At 42.9% G+C, this 22,749-nt stretch overlaps 1 protein-coding gene and 1 long non-coding RNA gene across 3 annotated transcripts in view; one reads left to right on the top strand and one right to left on the bottom strand.

Annotated features, from left to right (window-relative positions):
* The window catches only part of LOC138238118 (uncharacterized), an 84,987-nt gene extending 66,350 nt beyond the window's left edge, over positions 1-18,637 (bottom strand). Inside the window, exon 1 of the long non-coding RNA XR_011189277.1 lies at positions 18,579-18,637. This is a non-coding gene — a long non-coding RNA (uncharacterized lncRNA). The remainder of the gene's footprint in view (positions 1-18,578) is intronic.
* Positions 4,855-14,942, top strand: LOC107075988 (E3 ubiquitin-protein ligase TRIM39-like). Of its 2 annotated transcripts, XM_069187959.1 has the most exons (8): positions 4,855-5,011; positions 8,192-8,287; positions 8,428-8,661; positions 8,788-8,947; positions 9,489-9,548; positions 10,780-10,812; positions 11,127-11,153; positions 14,064-14,942. In XM_069187959.1, exons 1-8 carry the CDS (start codon positions 4,952-4,954, stop codon positions 14,645-14,647), a joined length of 1,254 nt encoding a protein of 417 aa, XP_069044060.1. In that variant the 5' UTR covers positions 4,855-4,951; the 3' UTR covers positions 14,648-14,942. The 2 variants fall into 2 exon arrangements, with proteins under 2 accessions (XP_069044060.1, XP_069044061.1); XM_069187960.1 differs by lacking the exons at positions 10,780-10,812; positions 11,127-11,153.
* Positions 18,638-22,749: the final 4,112 nt, after the last annotated feature.

A 22,749-nucleotide genomic window follows, 5' to 3' on the forward strand; every position in this document is an offset into this window, starting at 1 on the left:
TTTAAATGGAAATGGGGGTGACGGGAACTCTTAATCTAAATAAAAATAAAATAAATAAAACAGATTTCGATAGTTAATAACCACTTTTTATGCGTGAAACACGGGTGATTTTTCTTCCTCCTGATCAGGTTAGAAATCTGTGTACGCTGTAAGGTTTTTACTTCCTAATTAAACTTTTAAAATACACTTTTCGAATAGAATCAGCATATGCTGTTGTCTTCCTGCTATGTAGAACAGATCAGCAAGCTTTTTTTTCTCCAATCAGAGGGGTGTCAGATGGTGTCAGCCAATCACCATTCTGAAGCCTACCGTAATCTCTGGTATAGGGACACCCCAGAATTCTGTCACATTTTCATTATAGGAAATTATTAAATGCTCAGTTAAAAGCAAGGGAGATGGTCCGTTATAGTGGACATAAAAACAAGAGTTTGCTGCGGCGTTATTGGAAACCCAATTTTAACACAAATCGCTGGCATTATATCCTAGAAGACACAGAAAGAAAATGCAGACGAACTAGGGATTGGACAGTTTCTAAGTGCTTGTACAATCGATGGAAATGTTCAATAAACGTGCAAAAGAAAGAAAAAAATCATTTATTCCTTTATCATTTTTTTAATTAAAATTCATTCTATACAGCAATCGCATATTTGGGGACCGTTTCATAAAACTTTGATGCTTAAAATGTTTAGGGAGAAATGGAAGACTGGTGTGTATTTTTTCTTTAAACTACCAAGACCAGACAAATACAGTACAGTTTACATACAGTAATATGTTTATGTTCCTAAATTAATATCGTTTATGACCCTCAGATGCGTTATGCGTCTCTTCTTTTTATGCTCAGCTACTAAAATTTCCCTTTAGTGGTAAAATTCCATATACATATTCAATACTAAGCGGATTAAAACGTGCACAGTAAAGAGATTAAATGATTAAATCTTTTCACTACCGACCAATGCACCACGAGTGCCCTTGTCGTTCATTTTGGCCAGCCCAATCACTTACCGTGGTAGACTGCGGTGGCTTGTGGGTAGTTGTGTCCGGTTTGGGTTTGTACTGTGCATTTTGAATGGCTGCGTCTGTATTTAACTGTAATACAGCATGATACTGTATGATTTTAAAGCCACTACATGTTCTGTGCTAAATACCTTTTATCACAACAGCACGCATTATACTTGTCACACTCAGTACACCTAGAGGGCGCTCTACTTTTCTCCTGTTCCTAGTTCCTTGTGATTATTCATGTCTTTCTGGTGTGTCTTGTTGTGTAGCCTATTTACTTCCTGCTTCTGCTCTGCTTCTGGCTCAGCATTGACGTTCGGATGTCCTGAGACCCGCCTAGCACCAGGTTGCCCCACATCCGCTGCCTGATGGCATAGGTTTCTATACGACTCATGAACTGCTGAGCCCGGGCTAACTCCTTGTCTCGCCGCTACGCATAGGGTCTTTTTCGCTCTCCTGCCTCTCCACAGTTCGTCCCTTCTGACATCCGTGACAATGCTACATTATTTATGCATCAGTAAAAGCGTTCTAAAGTCTCTCAAAAACATAAAAAGTTAACATTATACTGTACTTTAAAGAACATCAAAAATAAGAAATAATAACATGTCCCTGCCTAAAACAGACATTGTATGACTATAGAAAATAGGTTTAGATAAACAACTTATTATGCATGAAAAGAGGGTGATTTTCATTCATCATGATTAGCTTAGAATCTGCGTGAAAGCTGTGAAAATGAAAGCTACATTACAATCAGATAGATTTTAAATTCTTTAAGCAAAATTATACTTATAATTATAATTATAATTTGCAAGCAGTACACAACTTCTCAAAAGATACCCTTTATCTCTCAAGCAAACTCAACAAAAAAGGTTTATTTTTTTATAATTTCAAAACTTGGATGGTTTGCCTCAGGGACTCATTCATAGCTTAATCAAACAAACCCCCCAGCTGGGTCTCATCTCCAGCTGTTCCAGACAGGCCAATCCCATGAAGTCAGATACACAGATATACAGCAAAGTAAGCGCACACAGCAATGAACATCAGTGTGATTGTATGTAAGTTATATATATATAACTGTAATACAGCATGATACTGGTTTTAAAGACACTACAGTACAGTATGTGTGAAATATTTTTCATAATCATGATTTAAAGTTAATTGCTGATTTTTCATTGCTGAAATTTGAATTAAGACAAAATATAGACAATGCAAAAATTACAGCCAAAAGGATTGCTCTGACAAGGATCTGAACTATTTATCTCAGAACGTTCCTCAGTTAGTCTTAACTGCTGTGCTAAACTGCCACTTGTGTGTAAGGTTCTACATTAATGTCTATCATCATTTCAATGTCCATTACCACTCTAAGGACAATAAAAAAATGTAAAAATGTTTCCAAAATATCCAGAAATGATATTTTTATCTACCAGTTTTTTTAGTTGCACGATTCCATACTAATGTAACTGTAGGGTTCATGCGATGGAGGTTAAACACTCTGCAGGTATGGATGGGAACTGGATGGAGACAGATATTTATATATATTTGCAGTTTATTATTGAACAGCCACCTGTACTTCTCCACGTTCTCTCCTGCTCTGGTCACGTTCTCCCCATAAACCTCTCCAGCACCTGAACCAGAGAACTGCACACAGCTCGCACACATCTCAAACTGCTCAGCTGGACAAAACTACAGCAGGACCTCAGCTTACACTACTAAGATAAGATCACTTTACTGGCCATATACAATTTCTTGTATTAGGAATTTGTCTTTTTGCATACTCCAGCTTGCTCTCCATGAGACATATAGACAGGGAGAGAGAAGCTTGGGGTTGGAGAGCAAGGTCAGCCATTGTACAGCACCCCTGGAGTAGTTGGTGTTAAGGGCCTTGCTCAGGGGCCCAATAGAGTAGGATTCCTCTGCCAGCCACAGAATTTGAACCAGCAACCTTCCAGTCACAGGGGCAGATCCGGAGACACAGAACCACTGCTCCGCCCGGGTGGAATAATGTTCCTTATCATGTGGTACTAAATCAACATTGCACCTTTTTTTACAACAATAATGACAAGTGTTTTTATTACATATCCTTTGAAAATAAAAAAAAACTTTATAGCTTTTTATGAAGTATATAAACTTTATGGTGGAATTCTGTGTATAATTTTAATTGTAAGCTACTACAGTACAGTATGTGTGAAATACATTTTTATTATAAAAATGTAAAGTTAAATTGTTTCCTGATTACTTGTTGCCGAAATTTGCATTACATTAGGTATAAACAGTATTATGTTATACTTTTTTATGTCCATCCACCAGAATTTCCCTTTAGTTGTACAATTAGTTGTACATTTCCACATTAATATTCCATATGAAGTGGATTTAAAATGTACAGGAGAGATTCAGGTTTCACTAACATCTAACGCACCACAAGTGCCACTTATTGATCATCTTTGGCCAGCGAACTGCATACCGCAACACACCGCATGACCTTTACTGTATTAGAAAGAAATACTGTGTGTTCTGAGTGCCTGAATCTGGAGTTAGGGGTCTTTTGTCTGAGAGCGATTTGAAAGTCTGTTTTTTGTGATGGCTTGTCTTGGACAAAGCGAGTAATTCTGCAGTTTGGTGTTTGTATTAAGGATTCCATTTGCTTTCATTTTTCTTCCTAAAAGAAGGAGTTTGCTTGTGCCTTTGGATGCCTTTGGTGTTAAAGACCTGAGGACAAAATCCCGGCTTTTCTCAGGAGTACAGCCTTGAGATCCCGGTTGGTTGTGACCAGACAACCTCTGAAAACGTCACACTGAACACCAGTGAATCTCAGCTGTAGGAGGTTCAGGAGGGACTTACTGTATCCAGACTGATTAACTTCTCAGAGGTGTTGACAAGAAAGTGGGTTTCTATCACAGTACAGGAGTACTACTTTACACAAACAGTGGTGAGAGTATGAAACAGGTTCCACAACACTTTAGAGTAACATGAGATGAGATAGTCAGATTAATCAGTTTCTAATAATAATCAGATACGCAGGGTGTTGTCAATCTCACAGAGAGATCAGGGGTTTGTTAAAACAGCTGGATGGGCCAGCTGGCCTCCTCTTGTTTGTCACCATCATGCTCTGATCTTTTCATGGTGTGTGAGTGAGTTAGTATTTTTTTGGTTTGATTACTGGGAACACAAACCACTGGATTAACTTCACATTAATCTCCAAAATGACAACATAAGTCACCTCCCCTACAACGGCACCTCCTTCTTTTAAACAACAGCCACCAAGAAATCACAATTCTTTCTAACCAATGCCTCTAATATCCTTAATCACACCCCTAGCAACCACACCCCCTAACACTCACAGCCCTGTTGCTCTGTGCAGATCCAGAAAGTGAAACTCAGAGATCAGTTTCATTTCACTAGAAACAGCCTCACTGCAGCTCAGTCTGCTCCTCTCTGTGCAGTTTTTACTTAGGACCAGTTCAGCTGCTCAGTGTGTCTGGATTTGCTGAAGGATCCAGTGGCTCTGCTCTGTGGACACAGTTACTGTAAGGGCTGTATTAAGAACTGCTGGGATCAGGAAGATCAGACTGGGATCTACAGCTGCCCCCAGTGCAGACAGACCTTCACTCCAGGACCTGATCTTCACAGAAACACCATCCTGGCTGAAGTGGTGGAGAAACTGAAGGAGACAGGGCTCAGTGGTCCTCCTCCTGCTCACAGTCCTGCTGGCCCTGGAGATGTGCTGTGTGATGTCTGCACTGGGAGAAAGAGGGGAGCTGTGAAATCCTGTCTGGTGTGTCTGGCCTCTTACTGTCAGACTCACCTCCAGCCTCACCATGAAGCTGTTCCATTGAAGAGACACAAACTGGCTGATGCCACAGGACAACTGCAGGAGAAGATCTGCTCCACTCATCACAAACTGCTGGAGTTCTATTGCCATACTGATAAGAAGTGTGTTTGTCATCTTTGTGTAATGGATGAACACAGAGGACATGATACTGTCTCAGCTGTGGCAGGAAGGACAGAGAAACAGGTGAGGACTTTGAAACTGTAATCAAGCTCTCAAGTACAAGATGAAAAAAGGATTTGTTGTATATTTGGGGCTCTAACTGATCTCTGGACTGTATTTGCTGTATCTGTAATGCTGGATCTCCACTGCTGAGTCCTGCTCATGTACTCAGCTGTGATCCACACTGGTTGTGTCTCTGAAGTGTCTCCTGTTCTTCTGTCTGTTGTTCATTATCTCCTCCTCCTCACCTTCACTGTTTCCCTCTTTACTGTACTCATGTAGCACCGATGAACCTGTACAACTACACAGTACACTCAACACCTCTAGAACAGACTGCACCCTCATTAATGCACAGCACACTCAACACCTCTAGAACAGACTGCACCCTCATTAATGCACAGCACACTCAACACCTCTAGAGGAGACTGCACCCTCATTAATGCACAGCACACTCAACACCTCTAGAACAGACTGCATCCTCATTAATGACGTACTTCTTTAATTTCACCACAATAGGATTATTAATATTAAAAAAGTGTATTTGTATATGGTATCTTTAAAATGGCTTCTCAAAGCACTTTACAGAAAAATGCATACTGAGAAGAGAAGGTAGAAGGGGGTTTGATCAAACAGAAGAAAAGCAAAGGGGCAGACGGAGTTAAATTAAAGCTCTTAATGAATCAGAAAGTTGTGAGTCTGGATTTGAAAGAGCTCAGGGAAGGTGACTCTATGATATCCATAGGGATAGAATTCCAGAGCTCTGGGCTGCAGCAGGAGAAGCCCTGTCACCCAGAGTGCTGGCTTGGGGGACAGACAGGAGACCAGAATTATAAGAGTGAAGGTTGTGAGGTGGGGAGTAGGATGATAGTAACTCTGACAGGTACTGAGGTGTCAAGCCATGCAGAGACTTTTAGGGGAGCATGAGGACTTTGAAGTCGACCTGAAACCTGATAGGAAGCCAGTGCAGGGACTCCCAGACAGGAGTAATGTGATCACTTGCACTAGACCTGATGAGGACTCTGGCTGCCAAATTCTGGACATACTGTAGTTTGTTCATTGTTGGTTTAGATACCCCAGTGAGCGGAGCGTTACAATAGTCACAGCGTTAGAGTTACAGAGCGTTAAAGTATCATTAACTCGATTAGGATCTCCTGGCCTCACAAGTGCATGTCATTGGTGCTTCCCTACCACCCTAACACCCCTTCTATCCCCAGGAACATTAACTCTCAGCCCATGTAAAAGACAGCTTTCTATTGGTGATGTTCACACCCAAAAATGGGTGTCCAATATTATTGTTTATAAAGTAATTATAAAACATATATTAAGTTGACCAACATCATTCCTAGTCATTATCACAAGTTCTGCACTTCTTTTTGGAACTTATGGTATAAAGACATCATTTACCTGAAGTTATGCTACTCGTTTTTGAGTAAAATAAGCACAGTCTATGTGTTATTTTGACTACAGTAAAGACCAGAGGAAAACATGTTGAGTGATTATCAAAGACTCGTATGTGTCAATGTTTGGCCAAGATTTCAAATTTTGCAAGGTGCCACATAATTATATCTGTTATATCTGTTTCCAGTCAAAACTGACCATATGATTTTATCTACAAAGAGTGTAAAAAAATGTGTTCAAATGACCCTTTATTTTGCAAACATCACAAATTCAACCAGGTTATAAGATAAAATGAACTGTCCCATTTGTGTGTGTTTGTGTGTGTGTGTTCACACACATGAGTGCAGCGGGTGGTAATGTTGACGTGTGCCTATAGTTGTGGTGTACGATGCTGGTTTTTACATCCCTTGGGGCACAGAGCTGGCGCCTCTTCCTGTTGTCTGTTCTTTTGTCGGGGGCAGGTAGAGCTGCCCAGATCTTTATGCCATATTTGCCTGGTTTACTCGACATGTATTGTTGGGAAAAGACAGCTGTAACGAGTCCAAGTGATGAAGTAGTAGGATCCTATGCAGACGAGAGAGAGTAGAGGCAGAAACAACACCGGTGTCCAATCTGAATCGACAGGCGAGTTCGTGGTCAAGAGCAAAGGTAAGTTCAAAAAGCCGAAAGTTTGTTGAGTTTGTTGAGTCGTACAAGAGAGGTTTCCAGAAAAGGAGCGAGGTAGGAGCTCGCTAGGAGAGCAGTCAATAGCGAGCGGCGAGTAGCCAGTTTAGAGGGTTTTATAGAGCTGAGTGCAGAACGGTACAGCGGGTGGTGATGGTTTAACACATGCAGCGGCAGCACCTGTTATGATTAGTCCGCTGCTGGAACTGGTCTGTGGTTTGTGGGTCGATCTCTGATGACTGGCGGTCGTGACAACAGCGACCTCGCAGGGGAACCAGGCGCTCATCCACAGTGACTTCCAGCCCAGGACTGTAAATGAGTGGCAGGGGCTCAACCCACTTGTCCCAGAGATCTTCAGTGCAGCGAGTTCGTCTCCTTGACGTCGTACAGGTCTTCTGTCCCGCTTGTCAAAGCGAATGGCTCTTGAGAGAATATGAAAGGATTGACATAGTAGCCTGAAAAATGGGCATGCCATAGGCTGGTGGTGGCCTCATTCCTTGATCTGTACACGCCAGACAGAATCAACAGATCCACGTATGCTTGAGAGTCTATTCAGTCCACCTCCCTCCAGCTATCGCTATGCACACTTCTCCCCTACAGGTTTGTCATATCTAGGACTGGCCTTTCAATAGCCTTTGGCAGAAACAATTCAAAGCTGGACTTTATATCTTCAACACGGGACACTGTATACCTTTTGGCCCCGGGGCCATCCTGAAACTTGCAGCCAACGGGATCATCAGCACTGATGAAATCACTTGTTGTGAGGTGCAGAGAGCAGTCAGGACACAGTATTGAGCTGTTAGAATGAAAACTGAATGCTCTAGATTGTGTTTCAAATACAATTTCTGTGTTTTTATATTTCACTTCACATATAGATTTGCAGACCCAGGTGCGAGGTGTAAAACTCGAGCAGGAGGTGGAGACTCGTGCTCTGCTGCGCTGCACATGCTACTGGTATAGATTAGATATGAAACAGGAGTGTGTCAGACAGGACCAGGAAACACATCTCGTGTGGATTAGACATCAGGGATAGAGAGTGTGAATTTTCCAGGGTGACTCTAAGGGGTGTCTCTGTGATGTGATTCTCTTACAGTAGAAATGTCCTGAGTGTCCTGAGTCCTGAGTGTCTCTGTTTCTCAACAGAAGCAGCTGGGGGCGACAAAGACAGAAACCCAGCAGAGACTCCAGGAGAGAGAGAAGGAGCTGCAGGAGCTGAGACAGGCTGTGGAGTCACTCAGAGTGGGTATTGACCAGAGGAGTGGACACACTGACACACATTTCCACAGCTGGACACTGGACCCTTTGTAAACACAGCATACAGCATATTGTAGTTGGAGTGTTTTCCTGTGTAATAATCCAGTGTGTGTCTCCTCCCTCAGAGCTCTGCACACACAGCTGTACAGGACACTGACAGGATCTTTACTGAGCTCATCCGCTCCATTGAGAGAACACGCTCTGAGGTCACAGAGCTGATCAGAGATCAAGAGAGGGCTGCAGTGAGTCAGGCTGAAGGACGTCTAGAGCGACTGGAGAAGGAGATCGTTGAGCTGAAGAGGAGAGATGCTGAGCTGAACCAGCTCTCACACACAGAGAATCACATCCATTTCCTCCAGGTAACATCACTGCTCTGTGACTCTGCAGTACAGAAGGGTGTCTCTCACACAGAGCTGCTCCTGGCTTCTCCCCAGGAATGTGTGCTGTGTTTGACTGGAAACTCCTCTTTCTCTTCCCTGCTGCAGAATGTCCAGTCTGTCTGTGTTCCTCCTGGAGCTGGAGACTCACCCAGCATCCCTGTCCATCCACACTTCTCTCTTGAGGCAGTGAGGAGAGTTGTCTCTGGACTGAAAGAGCGACTGGAGGATCTCTGCAAGAAGGAATCATTAAAGATTTCCACGACAGGTAAGAGGAGAAACACACTGATATCTTTCTGGATATCTTATACTGTATATTTCCTGTTTTTCTCTTGTATTGTTAATGGATTTTCTGTTCAGTGACTGTATTTATCAGGGCAGCTTATCAGTCAATGGTTCAAATTCTAGGAGAAACATCTTAAAAGCTCTAGTCTCACAAATCTTTATGACAGTAACTGTATTGTAATATTGTGCTGTATGTAGTTTAACAGGAATGTTTTAATAGGAGTGACAGTCCCAGGATAGTAGAACAGTCCTGTTAACATAGGGGCTACAGTCTCAGTACAGTACAACATACCTGTTACAATAACAGCTATAGTCCCAGTATAGTAGAACAGTCTTGTTACAATAGGAGCTACAGTCCCAATACAGTAGATTCAGTCCTGTTATAATAGGGGCTGCAGTCTCAGTACAGTAGATCAATCCTGTTACATTAGGAGCTACACTCCTCGTACAGTAGAACAGCTCTGTTATTCCTATTACTCTGTTACTGCAGCCCTGATGAGACATTTCTCTGTGTGTCTCCCCAGTGACTGAAGTCTACAGTCTGCTGACTCCAGAGCCCGGGTCCAGAGCAGAGCTTTTACACTGTGAGTCTGTTTTCACAACAGTTCCCCTCTGAAATATACCTGGAGCTCAAACACACAGCAGGAAAAGTGATACATAAACTGATACACACTCTGACACACACTGATTCACACTCTGATACATGCTGATACACGTCTGAATTCAGAAAGTCAAGCTTGCAGACAGTCACTCTGTGTGGATCAGAGACACACTGTGTAAGAAACACACAGATGCATACAGACAATACAATTCTAACAACAACACTTCAACAGAATTCAAATCGTCTCAAAGTGAGTGATTGTCCACACAATCACGGTGAGGCTGGTTCACACAATAAGAGCCCCTCCAAGCTTTCTGGGTTTTACCACTGGCTGCAGTCCTGGCTCTGAAACTGCGATTGTCCATTTCTCAACAGGAGCACTAAGAAACAGTTTTTCTGGGTTTTTTTCATCCCCTGTACAGAGCCCTCTGTCCTGTCCAGTGCACTTTTACCGTGGAGAAACCCCACCTGGCTACCTTGTTAAATAGCTTCATCCTATATGGCTCCATTATGCTTCGTGAGCTGGAGGTTCAAGCTGACGGATCGCTGTCCCACCCCACACTTCTGGTCGCTGTTGATGATGTGGGGCAGGACGGTCCTCAGTCTGCTGGCCAGTAGCTTGGACAGGATCATTGACACCTCTCGCTGTCCAGCTGATGTCCAGAGATCAGGAAGTGTGACCAGTGAGCAGGACATCCCTGTATCTCAGTCAGTGTTACTGCTCACTTTGGGTACAGGTCACTCAGTCAGTGTTACTGGTCACTGAGGGTACAGGTTACTTAGTCAGTGATTCTGGTCACTGTGGGTACAGGTCTCTCAGTCAGTGATACTGGTCACTGTGGGTACAGGACAATGATAACTGAGCAACGATCAGTTCTCAGTATCACTGCTGGTTCTTTATGAAATCACTGCTCACTGCTGTGGATAGACTCTGTTTATTTCTTATCTCTCTCAATGGATCAAGCACCAGACTCCAGGGTGTCCTGTGATGTGTCTGTGTGTCTTATTGCCTTGTGCTGCTCAGTCTTATTGAGTGAGACTCCAGTCTTATGGCCACTGCTTCTCACACTCACTGACACTCTGATCCACACTGCAGTGGAGACTGGGGATCCTGAAATGAACTGACTGCAGACTGTAGTATAAACTCTGCTATAATAACAGGTAAGAAGCAATAATGAACTTTAATACAATAAAAATCAACTCTCTCTCTGCAGATCCTGTGAAGCGAGCTCCTATCCCGAAATCACGTATGTACACTGTGTGAAACTCTGCTGACTGACAGTACTGACTTTACTAAAGTCTTATTACCAGTGAACAACTGTGATTAACAGTGTCTGTATCTCTATGTTCCAGTGTGTGACTTTGATTAACAGTGTCTGTATCTCTGAGTTCCAGTGTGTGACTGTGATTAACAGTGTCTGTATCTCTGAGCTCCAGCCTGTGACTGTGATTAACAGTGTCTGTATCTTTGTGTTTCAGTGTGTGACTGTGATTAACAGTGTCTGTATCTCTGCGTTCCAGTGTGTGACTGTGATTAACAGTGTCTGTATCTCTGTTTCAGAATGGCAGTGGCTGTGCAGTGCTGCAGGTAGGTCTGTCTCTTCTTGATGACAGAGATGCTGTTTTAAACCCTATTGTCTGGGGTTATTGGGGTCTTGAGTCCAGAAGGTCTCTTTAGAGTGAGATGATCATTCCTGGTGTGTAAACAGAAAGAGATATATTTCAATCTCATGTTTCTGTAACATCCTACAAGTAATCTCAGTGAGCTGTGAAGGTCAATCAAAGTTTCATGGGGGGAGTTTCTGTCTCTATCCTGTATGCGGCATTACGATGGGGCGTATCCAGATTGGAGGCGGAGCCCTGACCCAGTGTGGAGGCGGAGCTCTGGTAGTCCAGCTGTCCTGGCTTCCAGCTGATGAGACCTAGCTGGTTGGGTCCTATAAAGGCACACTGGACACCCCCCAATGGGACGAACAGGGACACCCCGGAAGGGGGAGTTTACACCGCCACTCCCAGAGGGGATTGCACCCGCATAAGGTGTTCTTTTACTTTTTTTTTGCCTGTCTTATTGTGTATTTTCACTGGGGAAGAGACACACACACACACACCTTTTTTCATACACAAAGTTGTTGTTTTGTTTTTTTCTTACACGCTCGGCTCTACCAGACTGGACCCCTCTAAATAGGGTCAGCCCAGTCTGGAGGTAACGCAGTACAGCGGTATACTTTCTTTACGACTTTTTGTTGACTTTCTATTTGTGTTTGTGTTATTTGTGGTCCCTGCTCACCTCATACTCACACGGTACTTCTGTCCCACACTGTCACATGTATTTCAGTCTAATGGCCAGTATGAGTCTCTCCTGGAGGGGCTGACAGTGTGGAAAACTCATTTTCCCTGAAGGCCATGTGCTCTGGTCTCTGCTCACTCCTGACTGAGGGTCTACAGGCTGAATGTGGCAGAGCCAGTGACCCTGGATTTGGGAATAACTGTGGAATATAGGAGGAATCAGGGGCAGAGCCAGTCTCATAATAACAAGCCATTCAAATCCTAAGGAGAAACACTGTTAAAGGATGGTATAATCAGAGTACTCTTCCCCTGCAGTTTCACAGACACACAGCCTCTTGTGAGAGGCAGCAGTGTGACTCTGGTACAGGGGCTCCTCTGGGGCCTGTAGGCCTCTCTCTTGTCTGAGAAATGGCTGCTTCTCTTCACATGTCAACCAGGCTGATGGGTCAGCAGGAAGAAATATTATAAAATCACCTTTTCTTCTTCTGTTTCCCTCTTTCCTCTGTGTTAATAGGATGTTCATACAAACACAGTACAGGCAGGTTGTGCTTCTATAAAGAGTACATTTAGACTGTGGGAATAATAAATATTATCAGGCAGATAAACTTTATTGCTAAACAGCTCATGTTGTTGCTTTTTGTGTTTAAAATTGTGATTCAGTCAGGATTTACTTGTTTTAAAGTTTGGGGAGCTAAACCTCTTTAACCTCCAGCCCCTCAAAGGTCATTTGAACCTGGAGTGTTTGTGTCCTGAACATCTTGCAATATATTGGACACTGTAGAGAGTCCAGGCCTGGTTCAGGGTCTGAATTCAAGGAACCACCTGGACATCAAGTCTGGAGCATCAGATTTCTATATATCTTACTCAGTACACACACAAGGAAGAAATATCCACCCCTCCAAAAAACAGCCCCTCAAAGGTCATTTGAACCTGGACTGTTTGTGTCCTGAACATCTTATATAGAGTGTACAGGCCTGGCAACCGCCATGACAGCAAGTTTGAAACAAAGATTTTTCTCATTATTTTTATATATCTTACTCAGTACACACACTAGGAAGAAATATCCACCCCCCACCCCCTAAACCCCCCCCCCCAAAAAAAGAGTAACATTTTTTTCAAATATAATTTTTTCAAGTTGTAGCACATGTAGATACCCATTATTTCCAGGCCATGTCCAGTATATCTGCTACTTCATTATTAGTGGAATTGAGCTACAGCCTTTCTATGCTAGATAAAAAAAAAACTGAGAACTAAGAATCTTGTTTTTCACTAGATTGTCAGGCAGACAAACGAAGGAGAGTATGAATTCAGTATTAAGTATTAAGAGTTTATACTTAAGTATGAAGTATCAGAAGAGTATTAAGTCAGTATACATTTGTAATGCGAATAAAGCTTCTTGAATTGAATTGATTAAAACCCGCATTCGCTCTAAACATGTATAAGCCCCGCCTCCCGTCTCTCAGTGGTCAGAGCTCACTGATTGACAGCTGGTGTCTCCTACCAGAGAGGTGGACAGCTGAGCGCGAGCAGTCTGAAGTCAGTATGAGCGCCTCTGTTTCTCTCGTCTTTCTCTCCGGGTTTCTGGATGTGTTATTTCTGCTTTCAATTGAACACTTTGGATATTGCTTGGCATTTTCAAATTAAGTGTGATAGTATTCTTATATTTCAGAACGTTTTTTCTGTTTCCATTATATTTTTTCTGTAAAAACTTGCATTATGCAGTCTTTGAATTCAGCACTTTTTTATTCTGCGTCGTCAGGAAAATGGTCTTAGAGAAGATGAACAAGCTGCTGAACTGGGATTTGAAATAAACCGGTTTAACAGACAGGCTGTCCAGTTTCTTACAGTATACAGGTCGTTGTGTTGGGTTGTGAAGTGTTTGAAAGCGAGTGGTCGGGCTGTAGTTTCTCCTGCAGTCCGGTCGGTCCTGTGTTTATAAATAATGTCATTTAAAAAAATAAACTTTCATCGCTGTGAAAAACAAATGTTTAATGTTTGTATTTAGAGGATATTGGGGATCACTTGCATGTGTAATACTAGTGATACAATGACAGAAGATGTCGTTTCTCTGGGAGGGAAGAGAAGTCATTAGTAATTGACTTGTTTTTCACTCTCGGTGTGTTTGGGGACAAAGACATTTCACAGTCTAATGGAGTTGAGTTGGACTGTAATCAGCAGGAGCCTGTTGTGATGTTTGTGTTTTATTCCCCAGCTGCTGTGACTCTGGACCCTGATACAGCTCACTGTGAGCTCAGCCTGTCTGAGGATGGGAAGAGAGTGAAACAGAGAGAGGAGGATAGCGATGACTGTGATGATGGTGATAAGGAGGAACAGAGTCTCTCTGACAATCCTCACAGATTTGATCTTTATACATGTGTCGTGAGCAGGGAGGCCTTCACCTCAGGGAGACACTACTGGGAGGTGGAGGTGAATGACAGCTGGAGAATAGGAGTGACCAGAGAGTCTGCAAAGAGGAAAGGGAGGTTAAGCCTCTCTCCCCAGCAGGGTTACTGGTGTCTGTACTCTTACTCTTCTGTTTTCTCTGCTCTCACTGACCCTGTGACCCGTCTCCCCCTCAGTCAGCGGCCCAGGAAGCTGGGGGTGTGTGTGGATATTGAGGAGAGGAAGGTCTCCTTTTACACAGTGGAGTCCAGAGCTCATCTCTACACTTTCACTGACATGGTCTTCACTCAGGGGGAGAAGATCTATCCTGTCTTCTGGACCTGGGATTCAGATAAAGACCTTGAGCTGCTGCCTGCTGTCAGTGTGGAGATTAAACCCGTCACTGACTCATGAACACAGGCTGACTCTCTCCCAGCTCTCTGTCCACTGTTCACACTGGGAGACGGGTTTACTGACAGGTAGTGAAATGATGTCATCAATATAATAGTAATTTTAGATGATGACGATGTTGTGTCGTGTTTAAATATGTTATATTACAGCAAAATGTTTAAACGGGGGAAAATAACATGTACGAGAGAGGGCGAGATAACGCGCTACCAGCCTGCTGTACTCCTGGCTTGTAAATATCTCTGGAAACCCTCCCGTGTTTTTTTTCTAATTTTGAGAAAATAAACTTTTAAAAATGAAATCCCGTGTGAGTCTCTCCTGCACGCGCCGGTGACTGTGAAGCTGCCAGAACGGAGAGGGACCCGCTGACGTCACCACAGCCAGGAGGAACAGGTTGTAGTTCAGGTGGGTAGCTGCGTCAGCATGCGTAGGCTGCAAAGGAACAAGTAAAAGGTTTATTCCATGCTGAAAAAAAAGAAGAAAGAGAACACAACGTTTCAGCCGTGGAGCCTTCTTCAGGTGTGGAAGAAGGCTCCACGGCCGAAACGTTGTGTTCTCCAGGAGGAATAGGGACTGTGACGCAGACAGGAAGTGGCTCAGGGTGTTTATGGGAGCTGTAGTTTACAACCAGCACTGCGTGTGTGAGCAGCTACAGACCCTGACAGTCTAGTACATGGCTCCCCTTAGAGTTATGTTTAACATTTAAATAAAATCTGTTTTATTTGACATGTGTCTTAGGGGAAAGTGTGGTGTGGACGTGCTGTGCCCGTTACTACTTTTTCCTGCTCTTTTCTTTATTTTAGTTCCCAATAAATTGAGATAACCGCCCGTTGAAAGCTCTGTTTTCCTTCATATGAAAGCCCAAAACCCTAAACCGAACCCTGGATTTTATATCTGTTTGGTGGCAGTGAGGTAGTTTTAACACACTCCCTTGTGCGCTGGTTAGTGTGGTTATTGGGAGACACTCCCTAGAGCAGGCGAGTTAGAAGATGGCTGAGCTGCTTCATAACTGTTCATGTAAGAAGTGAAGTTAAACGCATTCCTGGTGTTTTGTTTAACCTTTAACGTTTAATTTATATAAACCAGGGTGCCTAATCAATCGATCACGGAGTGCTTGCCAGTCAATCGATCGCAAGAATGTTTGGCAAAAAATAAATGGGCTATTTATTTACTTTTTTCGATAGCCAAAAATTTCATTCAGATCAGTCCATGTCATGTCATACACTTTACTGCCCTTGTGTGTGTTTCACCCTTGTCGAAAGGGTTGTACAAGTCTCTTCCCTGAGTGCTGGCTGACACTGAAGAAAGGCTGCAGGAGCTCTGTAATGAGGAGCTGTGTGTGCGCTACCCAAGATCGCTCTCTGGGTTATTGCCGCACAAACCCTGGTGTGTAAAACACTTAGCTGCAGCAGTGTGGGTGTTTAAATGCTATTGGCTCGTGAACAGCATCCCCCTATCCCAGTGCATTGCCTGTCTAATAGTGCCACTTTCAATAAAACCACGAGAGAAAGAGATTCACAACGCAAAGCTGTGTCAGTCTTCTGTGTAAAATATCGGTGTGTAAAAATTCGCTCTGAATCTGGACTGTAATTAACACTGTAAACATCCTGTTTGTTTAAAAACAGGTGAGTGTAAATCTGCTTTTTTATTGTCTAGCTGTGTAAGAAGACAAGAAATATATATTTCTGAAACTTGTAGGTTTAATTCAGTATGATGTGTTTAGTACTGCAGAGATCAATGACAATGTATGTATAGAAAAAGGTGAACGTAAGTGTTATCGTCCATCTGTATAAGGAGATAGATAGATACTTTATTGATCCCGTGAGGGAAATTGCAGTGCAACGGCAGCTTAACACACACAACACAGCCACAGTGTAACGAATTATATAATAATAGTACAATACATACAATACAATACAAGAGTTACTCACACTCCGGACACACAAGAACAAACTAGAACAGAACAGTACACAGAAAATCGTATCACACATATGAATATAAATATAGATGTAACTATAGATATAAATATAAATGTATTGCACAGGTCCCTGGCATATGTTGCACAAAAAATGGTTGTAAACGGGAAAAAGAATAGAAAAAGAAAGAGAACAGATGTAGCAGTAGATGTGTAGATGCATTTAGTCCAGAAACAGGTCACTGTCGATGTTGCCTCTGCCCAGACACACAGTGAATGAGTTGTACAGTCTTATGGCAGACGGCAAGAATGACCTCCTGTAGCGCTCCCTGTCGCACCCTGGATGAATCAGTCTATTGCTGAACGTGCTCTTCATTCCTGCAAGCCTGTCATAGAGGGCTTGTTCAGCCTTTTAGAATCCACTGCTCTAATCCCAGAGCCCCAGCACACCACTGCGTAGAAAATGGCACTCGCAACCACCGACTGATAGAACATGTGTAGCATCTTACTACACACATTGAAGGACCTGAGCCTCCTCAAGAAGTAAAGTCGGCTCTGTCCCTTCTTATAGATGGCCTTGATGTTCTTAGACCATTCCAGTCTATCGTCGATGTGCACTCCCAGGTACTTGTACGAGTCCACCATCTCCACGCCACTCCCATGGATGTAGACAGGAGTAGGTTTGACCTTTTTCCTCCTGAAATCTACCACCAGTTCCTTTGTCTTTGTAACATTCAGTTCCAAGTGGTTCACCCCACACCACTCCACAAAGCTGCTGACCAGTCCTCTGTACTCCTCCTCCTGCTCACCCTTGATACATCCCACAATTGCAGAGTCATCTGAGAACTACTGCAGGTGGCATGACTTTGAGTTGTACTTAAAGTCCGAAGTATAGAGGGTGAAGAGGAAACCCTGCTATATTTCCACACATTGTATTGTCAAATAAAGTGCTGTTCCTTTCTTTATAGTGCATGGGTAGAGTCAGAGTAGTAGCTGCTGTGTGCTGGAGTGACAGTGAGATCAGTCAGGTCCAGCAGTGTGTGAGTGAACAGTCAGGTCAGGACTGAAGCTGCTGTGTGCTGGAGTGACAGTGAGATCAGTCAGGTACAGCAGTGTGTGAGTGAACAGTCCTGTGTGCTGGAGTGACAGTGAGATCAGATAGATCCAGCAGTGTGTGAGTGAACAGTCAGGTCAGGACTGAAGCTGCTGTGTGCTGGAGTGACAGTGAGATCAGTCAGGTCCAGCAGTGTGTGAGTGAACAGTCAGGTCAGGACTGAAGCTGCTGTGTGCTGGAGTGACAGTGAGATCAGTCAGGTACAGCAGTGTGTGAGTGAACAGTCAGGTCAGGACTGAAGCTGCTGTGTGCTGGAGTGACAGTGAGATCAGTCAGGTCCAGCAGTGTGTGAGTGAACAGTCAGGTCAGGACTGAAGCTGCTGTGTGCTGGAGTGACAGTGAGATCAGTCAGGTACAGCAGTGTGTGAGTGAACAGTCAGGTCAGGACTGAAGCTGCTGTGTGCTGGAGTGACAGTGAGATCAGTCAGATCCAGCAGTGTGTGAGTGAACAGTCAGGTCAGGACTGAAGCTGCTGTGTGCTGGAGTGACAGTGAGATCAGTCAGATCCAGCAGTGTGTGAGTGAACAGTCAGGTCAGGACTGAAGCTGATGATTGCAAAATGTTGAAGAGTGAAGTTAGAATTGTATTATTTGTAAGAACTGTGCATTACACACCGTTGTAATAAAGTGCATTTTCTAAAAATAATGACCCCCACTGGGTTTTCTGTCTGTGTTCATCTGTATGTTTCTTACACTGTGTCTGTGATCCACACAGAGTGACAGTCTGCAAGCTTGACTTTCTGAATTCAGACGTGTATCAGCATGTATCAGAGTGTGAATCAGTGTGTGTGTCAGAGTGTGTATCAGTGTGTGTGTCAGAGTGTGTACCAGTTTATGTATCACTGTTCCTGCTGTGTGTTTGAGCTGAAGGTATATTTCAGAGGGGAAGTGTTGTGAAAACAGACTCACAGTGTAAAAGCTGCGCTCTGGACCCGGGCTCTGGAGTCAGCAGACTGTAGACTTCAGTCACTGGGGAGACACACAGAGAAATGTCTCATCAGGGCTGTGAGTTCGTTCTGAGGCCAGGAAATGCGAGGATTGTGCTTCTGTAACCAGGGGTAACCAAGAACCAATGGGTGCGAAGGTGATTGGAAGTCGGAATTGAATGACCTCCAGGCGGGTGGCGCCGACACAGAGAGTGAGGGGTCCTGTCTGCCTGAACAGGGCTGGAAAGGGAGGGATTGATATTCGGAGTCTAATATCCAGTTTGAAGATACGCGAGATGAAGGAAAATCAAAGGGCAGGTGTGTGACCTGATCCTTTAGCTCGTTGGATAATCCTCGCCGGAACTGCTGGATAAGAGCGTCGTGATTCCAGGAAACTTGGGAGGCCAGGGGACGGAATTTAAAGCGTATTCCTGAAAAGAAGGGGCTCCTTGAGTGAGGGAAGTGAGCTGTGAGACAGCCAGGTGGTGAGAAGGAAACTGACCGAAGACGGACTGCAGAGCTGACATCGCCAGTCACAGGGAGGTCCCGGGCGACGAGGTCGGCTGTCCAGTCCAGGGCTCGTCCAGTGAGGTAAGAGACCAGGTAAGCTACCTTCTCCCTGTCGGTGGGAAAACAATCTTTAGCACCCTGGAGCTGACACCGTCAGAACCTGCTGCCTTCCCTGCATGGAGTGTCCTCAGCTCCCTTCTGACCTGGTCAGCTGTGATGGATAGGCCGAGGAGGGCAGGGGAAGATGGAGTAGGAGTAGGAGGGATCACATGATGGGGTGACTGAGGACATGAAGAGGGTGTCTGGGGTGAATGGACAGTGGGCCCTGTATCGAATCTGTTAAAGAAAAGATTCAGCTCATTGGCCCTCTCCAGGCCTCCCTCACTCTGTTGGCCGCCGAACAACTTGTATCCGGAGATCTTCCTCACGCCATTCCACACTTCTCTCACATTGCTCTCCATCAGCCTGTCCTCCATTCTCCTCCCTAACTCTCACCTTCAGCTCTTTCTGCACTCTCCTCAGCTCCTCCTTGTCACCTGCCTGGAAAGCCCTCTTTTCCTATTTGACCCAGGGAAGCAGCGCACTTTCCTGGTGGGCACTGCACTGTCAACACAGAAGTTTATGTAGTCAGTGACTACTTTTATGAAACAGTCCCCAAATATGTGATTGCTGTATCGAATGAATTTTATTTATTTTTTTTAAATTAACACGAAAATTAAGCTGTTTACGTTCCTCTCCCTGAGAATATAGTCACTCGTTGCTACCCAACGCAGAAACACAGCCACTAACTAACATAGAGAGGACATTAGCTAGCCAATATGATAAAGAAATAAAAGATTTTTTTGTTTATTTCTTTTGCACATTTATTTGAACATTTCCATTGATTGTACAAGCACTTGGATACTGTCCAATCCCTAGTTCGTCAGGCATTTTCTTTTATCCTCCGGGCATGCTCCCGATCCGGCGCTGGTCTGTGTCTTCTAGGATATAATGCCGGCAATTTTTTGTTAAAATTGGGTTTCCAATAACGCCGCAGCAAACTCTTGTTTTTATGTTCACTATAACAGACAATCTCCCTTGCTTTTAACCGAGCATTTCATAATTTCCTCAAATGAAAATGATTTAAACCATGCGACAGAATTCTGAGGTGTCCCTATTCCAGAGATTACGGTACGGCTTCAGAATGGTGATTGGCTGACACCATCTGACACCCTCTCATTGGGGAAAAAAGACCTGCTAATCTGTCCTACATACCAGGAAGACAACAGAAGATTATTTTTTCTATTCGAAACGTGTATTTTAAATGTTTAATTAAGAAGTAAAAACCTTACAGCGTACACAGATTTCTAAACTGCTCAGGAGGACAAAAAATCACTCGTGTTTCGCGCATAAAAAGTGGTTATTAACTATTGAAACCTGTTTTATTTATTTGATTTTTATTTAGATTAAGAGTTCCTGTCACCCCCATTTCCATTTAAATCGCAAACCTGTGTTTAATTAAATGTCTGACAATGCAACGTAAATCGTTATCTTTGTCTTCTGCATAATAATGTTCACCTCTCTGTCCAGCAAATTAATTCTAAACTTTATTTTATATAGCGCCTTTAAAGGTGGCTTCTCAAAGTGCTTTACAGGATAAAAACAATGACAACCATATTGTATTTCATTGCACTTTGACAGATTGTCTTTAAATCAATTGTTATTCCCAGAATATTCCCACCTCCAAATAAGAACAAAACTGCAACAATTTTATTAACTGGCTGTTTCAGTAACTTAAAGTATACATTTAAAGTAATAATTTAACAATATATGTAAATGTTTTAAGATATGTTTATGTTGTAAATGTCTGTAGATTGTATCTTATTTTTAGTTTTATTTTTGTTTCACGTTAATTTTATAAGGGAGAGTGTCATAGAGACGACTCCCTTACCCCAATCTTGATTAAAATACTTTTATTTTTTCAGAATCTGGCAATGCCAGACAGAATTAACATTCCCTGCAGCCAAATGGCCTTGCAGATCAGAAAATCAAGGAACAAAACAATTATCGTGCTCGGCTCCTCAATGGAATTGCTTTAACTTGCTAATGCGTTGGTATAACAGTCCGTGTGTGGCAAGCTTCTAATGTCTCCCAACTTCGGCAAAAGGCGACTTCAGAACCCGTCTTTCATTGGAAGACAATGAACATATTCTACCCGTACATGAGAATATAATGCTGGCGCGCGGGCGCGGTGGGGTGCTGTACCAGCTGTCAAAAAATGTTTTTTTTTAAATCAATTGAGTGTCCATAATATTGATATTTTGCTATTGCCAATTGCTATTTCTACCGTCTGAGTCTCTGTGTCTACACTGTTTGTAAACAAACTGGTTTCACAGGTATTTTCAACCCCCAGCCACTGTTGTTTCATCAGTTGTTATCCTGTAAAGCGCTTTAAGAAGCCACCTTCAAAGGCGCTATATAAAATAAAGTTTATTATTATTATTAATATTGATGATATTCTTCCTCCCAGGACTTGTAAAATTGTTTTTGTTATTGTTGTTAACCTGTAAAGCGCTTTGAGAAGAATACTGTGTAGCATATTGTATTTTCATTGCACTTTGACAGATCGTCTTATAATCACTTGCTGTTAGAATATCCCCCAAGATGATATTCCCCCCAAGAGGATATAGAGGATATCCCCCAAGAGGTATCCAGGTAACAGTGAAACGGGCGTACAGTCTGGGGAGATTGCCCGTTTTCCATGTAAATAGTTCTTGGTCTCTCTCTCTCTCTATCTGTCTCTCTCCTGTCTCTCTCTCTCTGGCCCGCGCTCTTGGCGGGCTTGCTTCTCTCTCTCTCTCTCTCTCTCTCTCTCTCGGCGGGCTTGTCTTGTGTCTCTCTCTCGTCTGGGCGTGGGAGTGGTGCTGGCGGGTGGTGACGGAGAAGAAATAAAGCGCAGTTTTTAACTCCACAAGTTTGAGTCTCTGTGTTCGTCCTCAACAAACCCAAATTCCATTTCTATTTTAAAGATGTTAATATTTAGAGTGGACTTTGTCCATTTCATCTTATAGATATGGTGTCTCCCCATAATTAGTAATAGATTTATTGTAAATATAAGTCTTTGATCAATGTCCGGGTGTGTAAAATAAACTAAGGTGTCAAACCCATTAAAAGAAACCTGAATATGTAAAGATTTTAATAAGAAATATTCCAAATCACTTCAGAACTTTTTGGTTTGAACACATTGATAAAACAAATGACCTGGTTTTCTTATTCATGTTACAATATACACATTGATCATTTAAGTTGAGTTTAAATCTGGATAATGTTTGTTTAACAAGATACATTTTATGAATAATAATATATGACTGTAATTTTATTGATAAGACAATATATGTTCGCCATTTTACATACTTTCTGCCAATTAATATTATTAAATTTAGAATTCCAGTAAGTCTTTGCAGGTGGATTATATTTTGGTAAACATATGTTCTTTATATAATTATTATTACATTTATTTTCTAAACTGTTAACACCACCCAATAAGACAATAGATGTAAATTGATTGGTGAAGTAATTACAATAATAGCCATTATTGCCCCTAATGAGAGTAATAACACCTCTAGGAACAGCATCAAACACTATTGCATATTCTTGGGGTGTAA

Source organism: Lepisosteus oculatus, chromosome 4, assembly GCF_040954835.1.
Source record: "Lepisosteus oculatus isolate fLepOcu1 chromosome 4, fLepOcu1.hap2, whole genome shotgun sequence".
NCBI classification, from domain to species: Eukaryota; Metazoa; Chordata; class Actinopteri; order Semionotiformes; family Lepisosteidae; genus Lepisosteus; species Lepisosteus oculatus.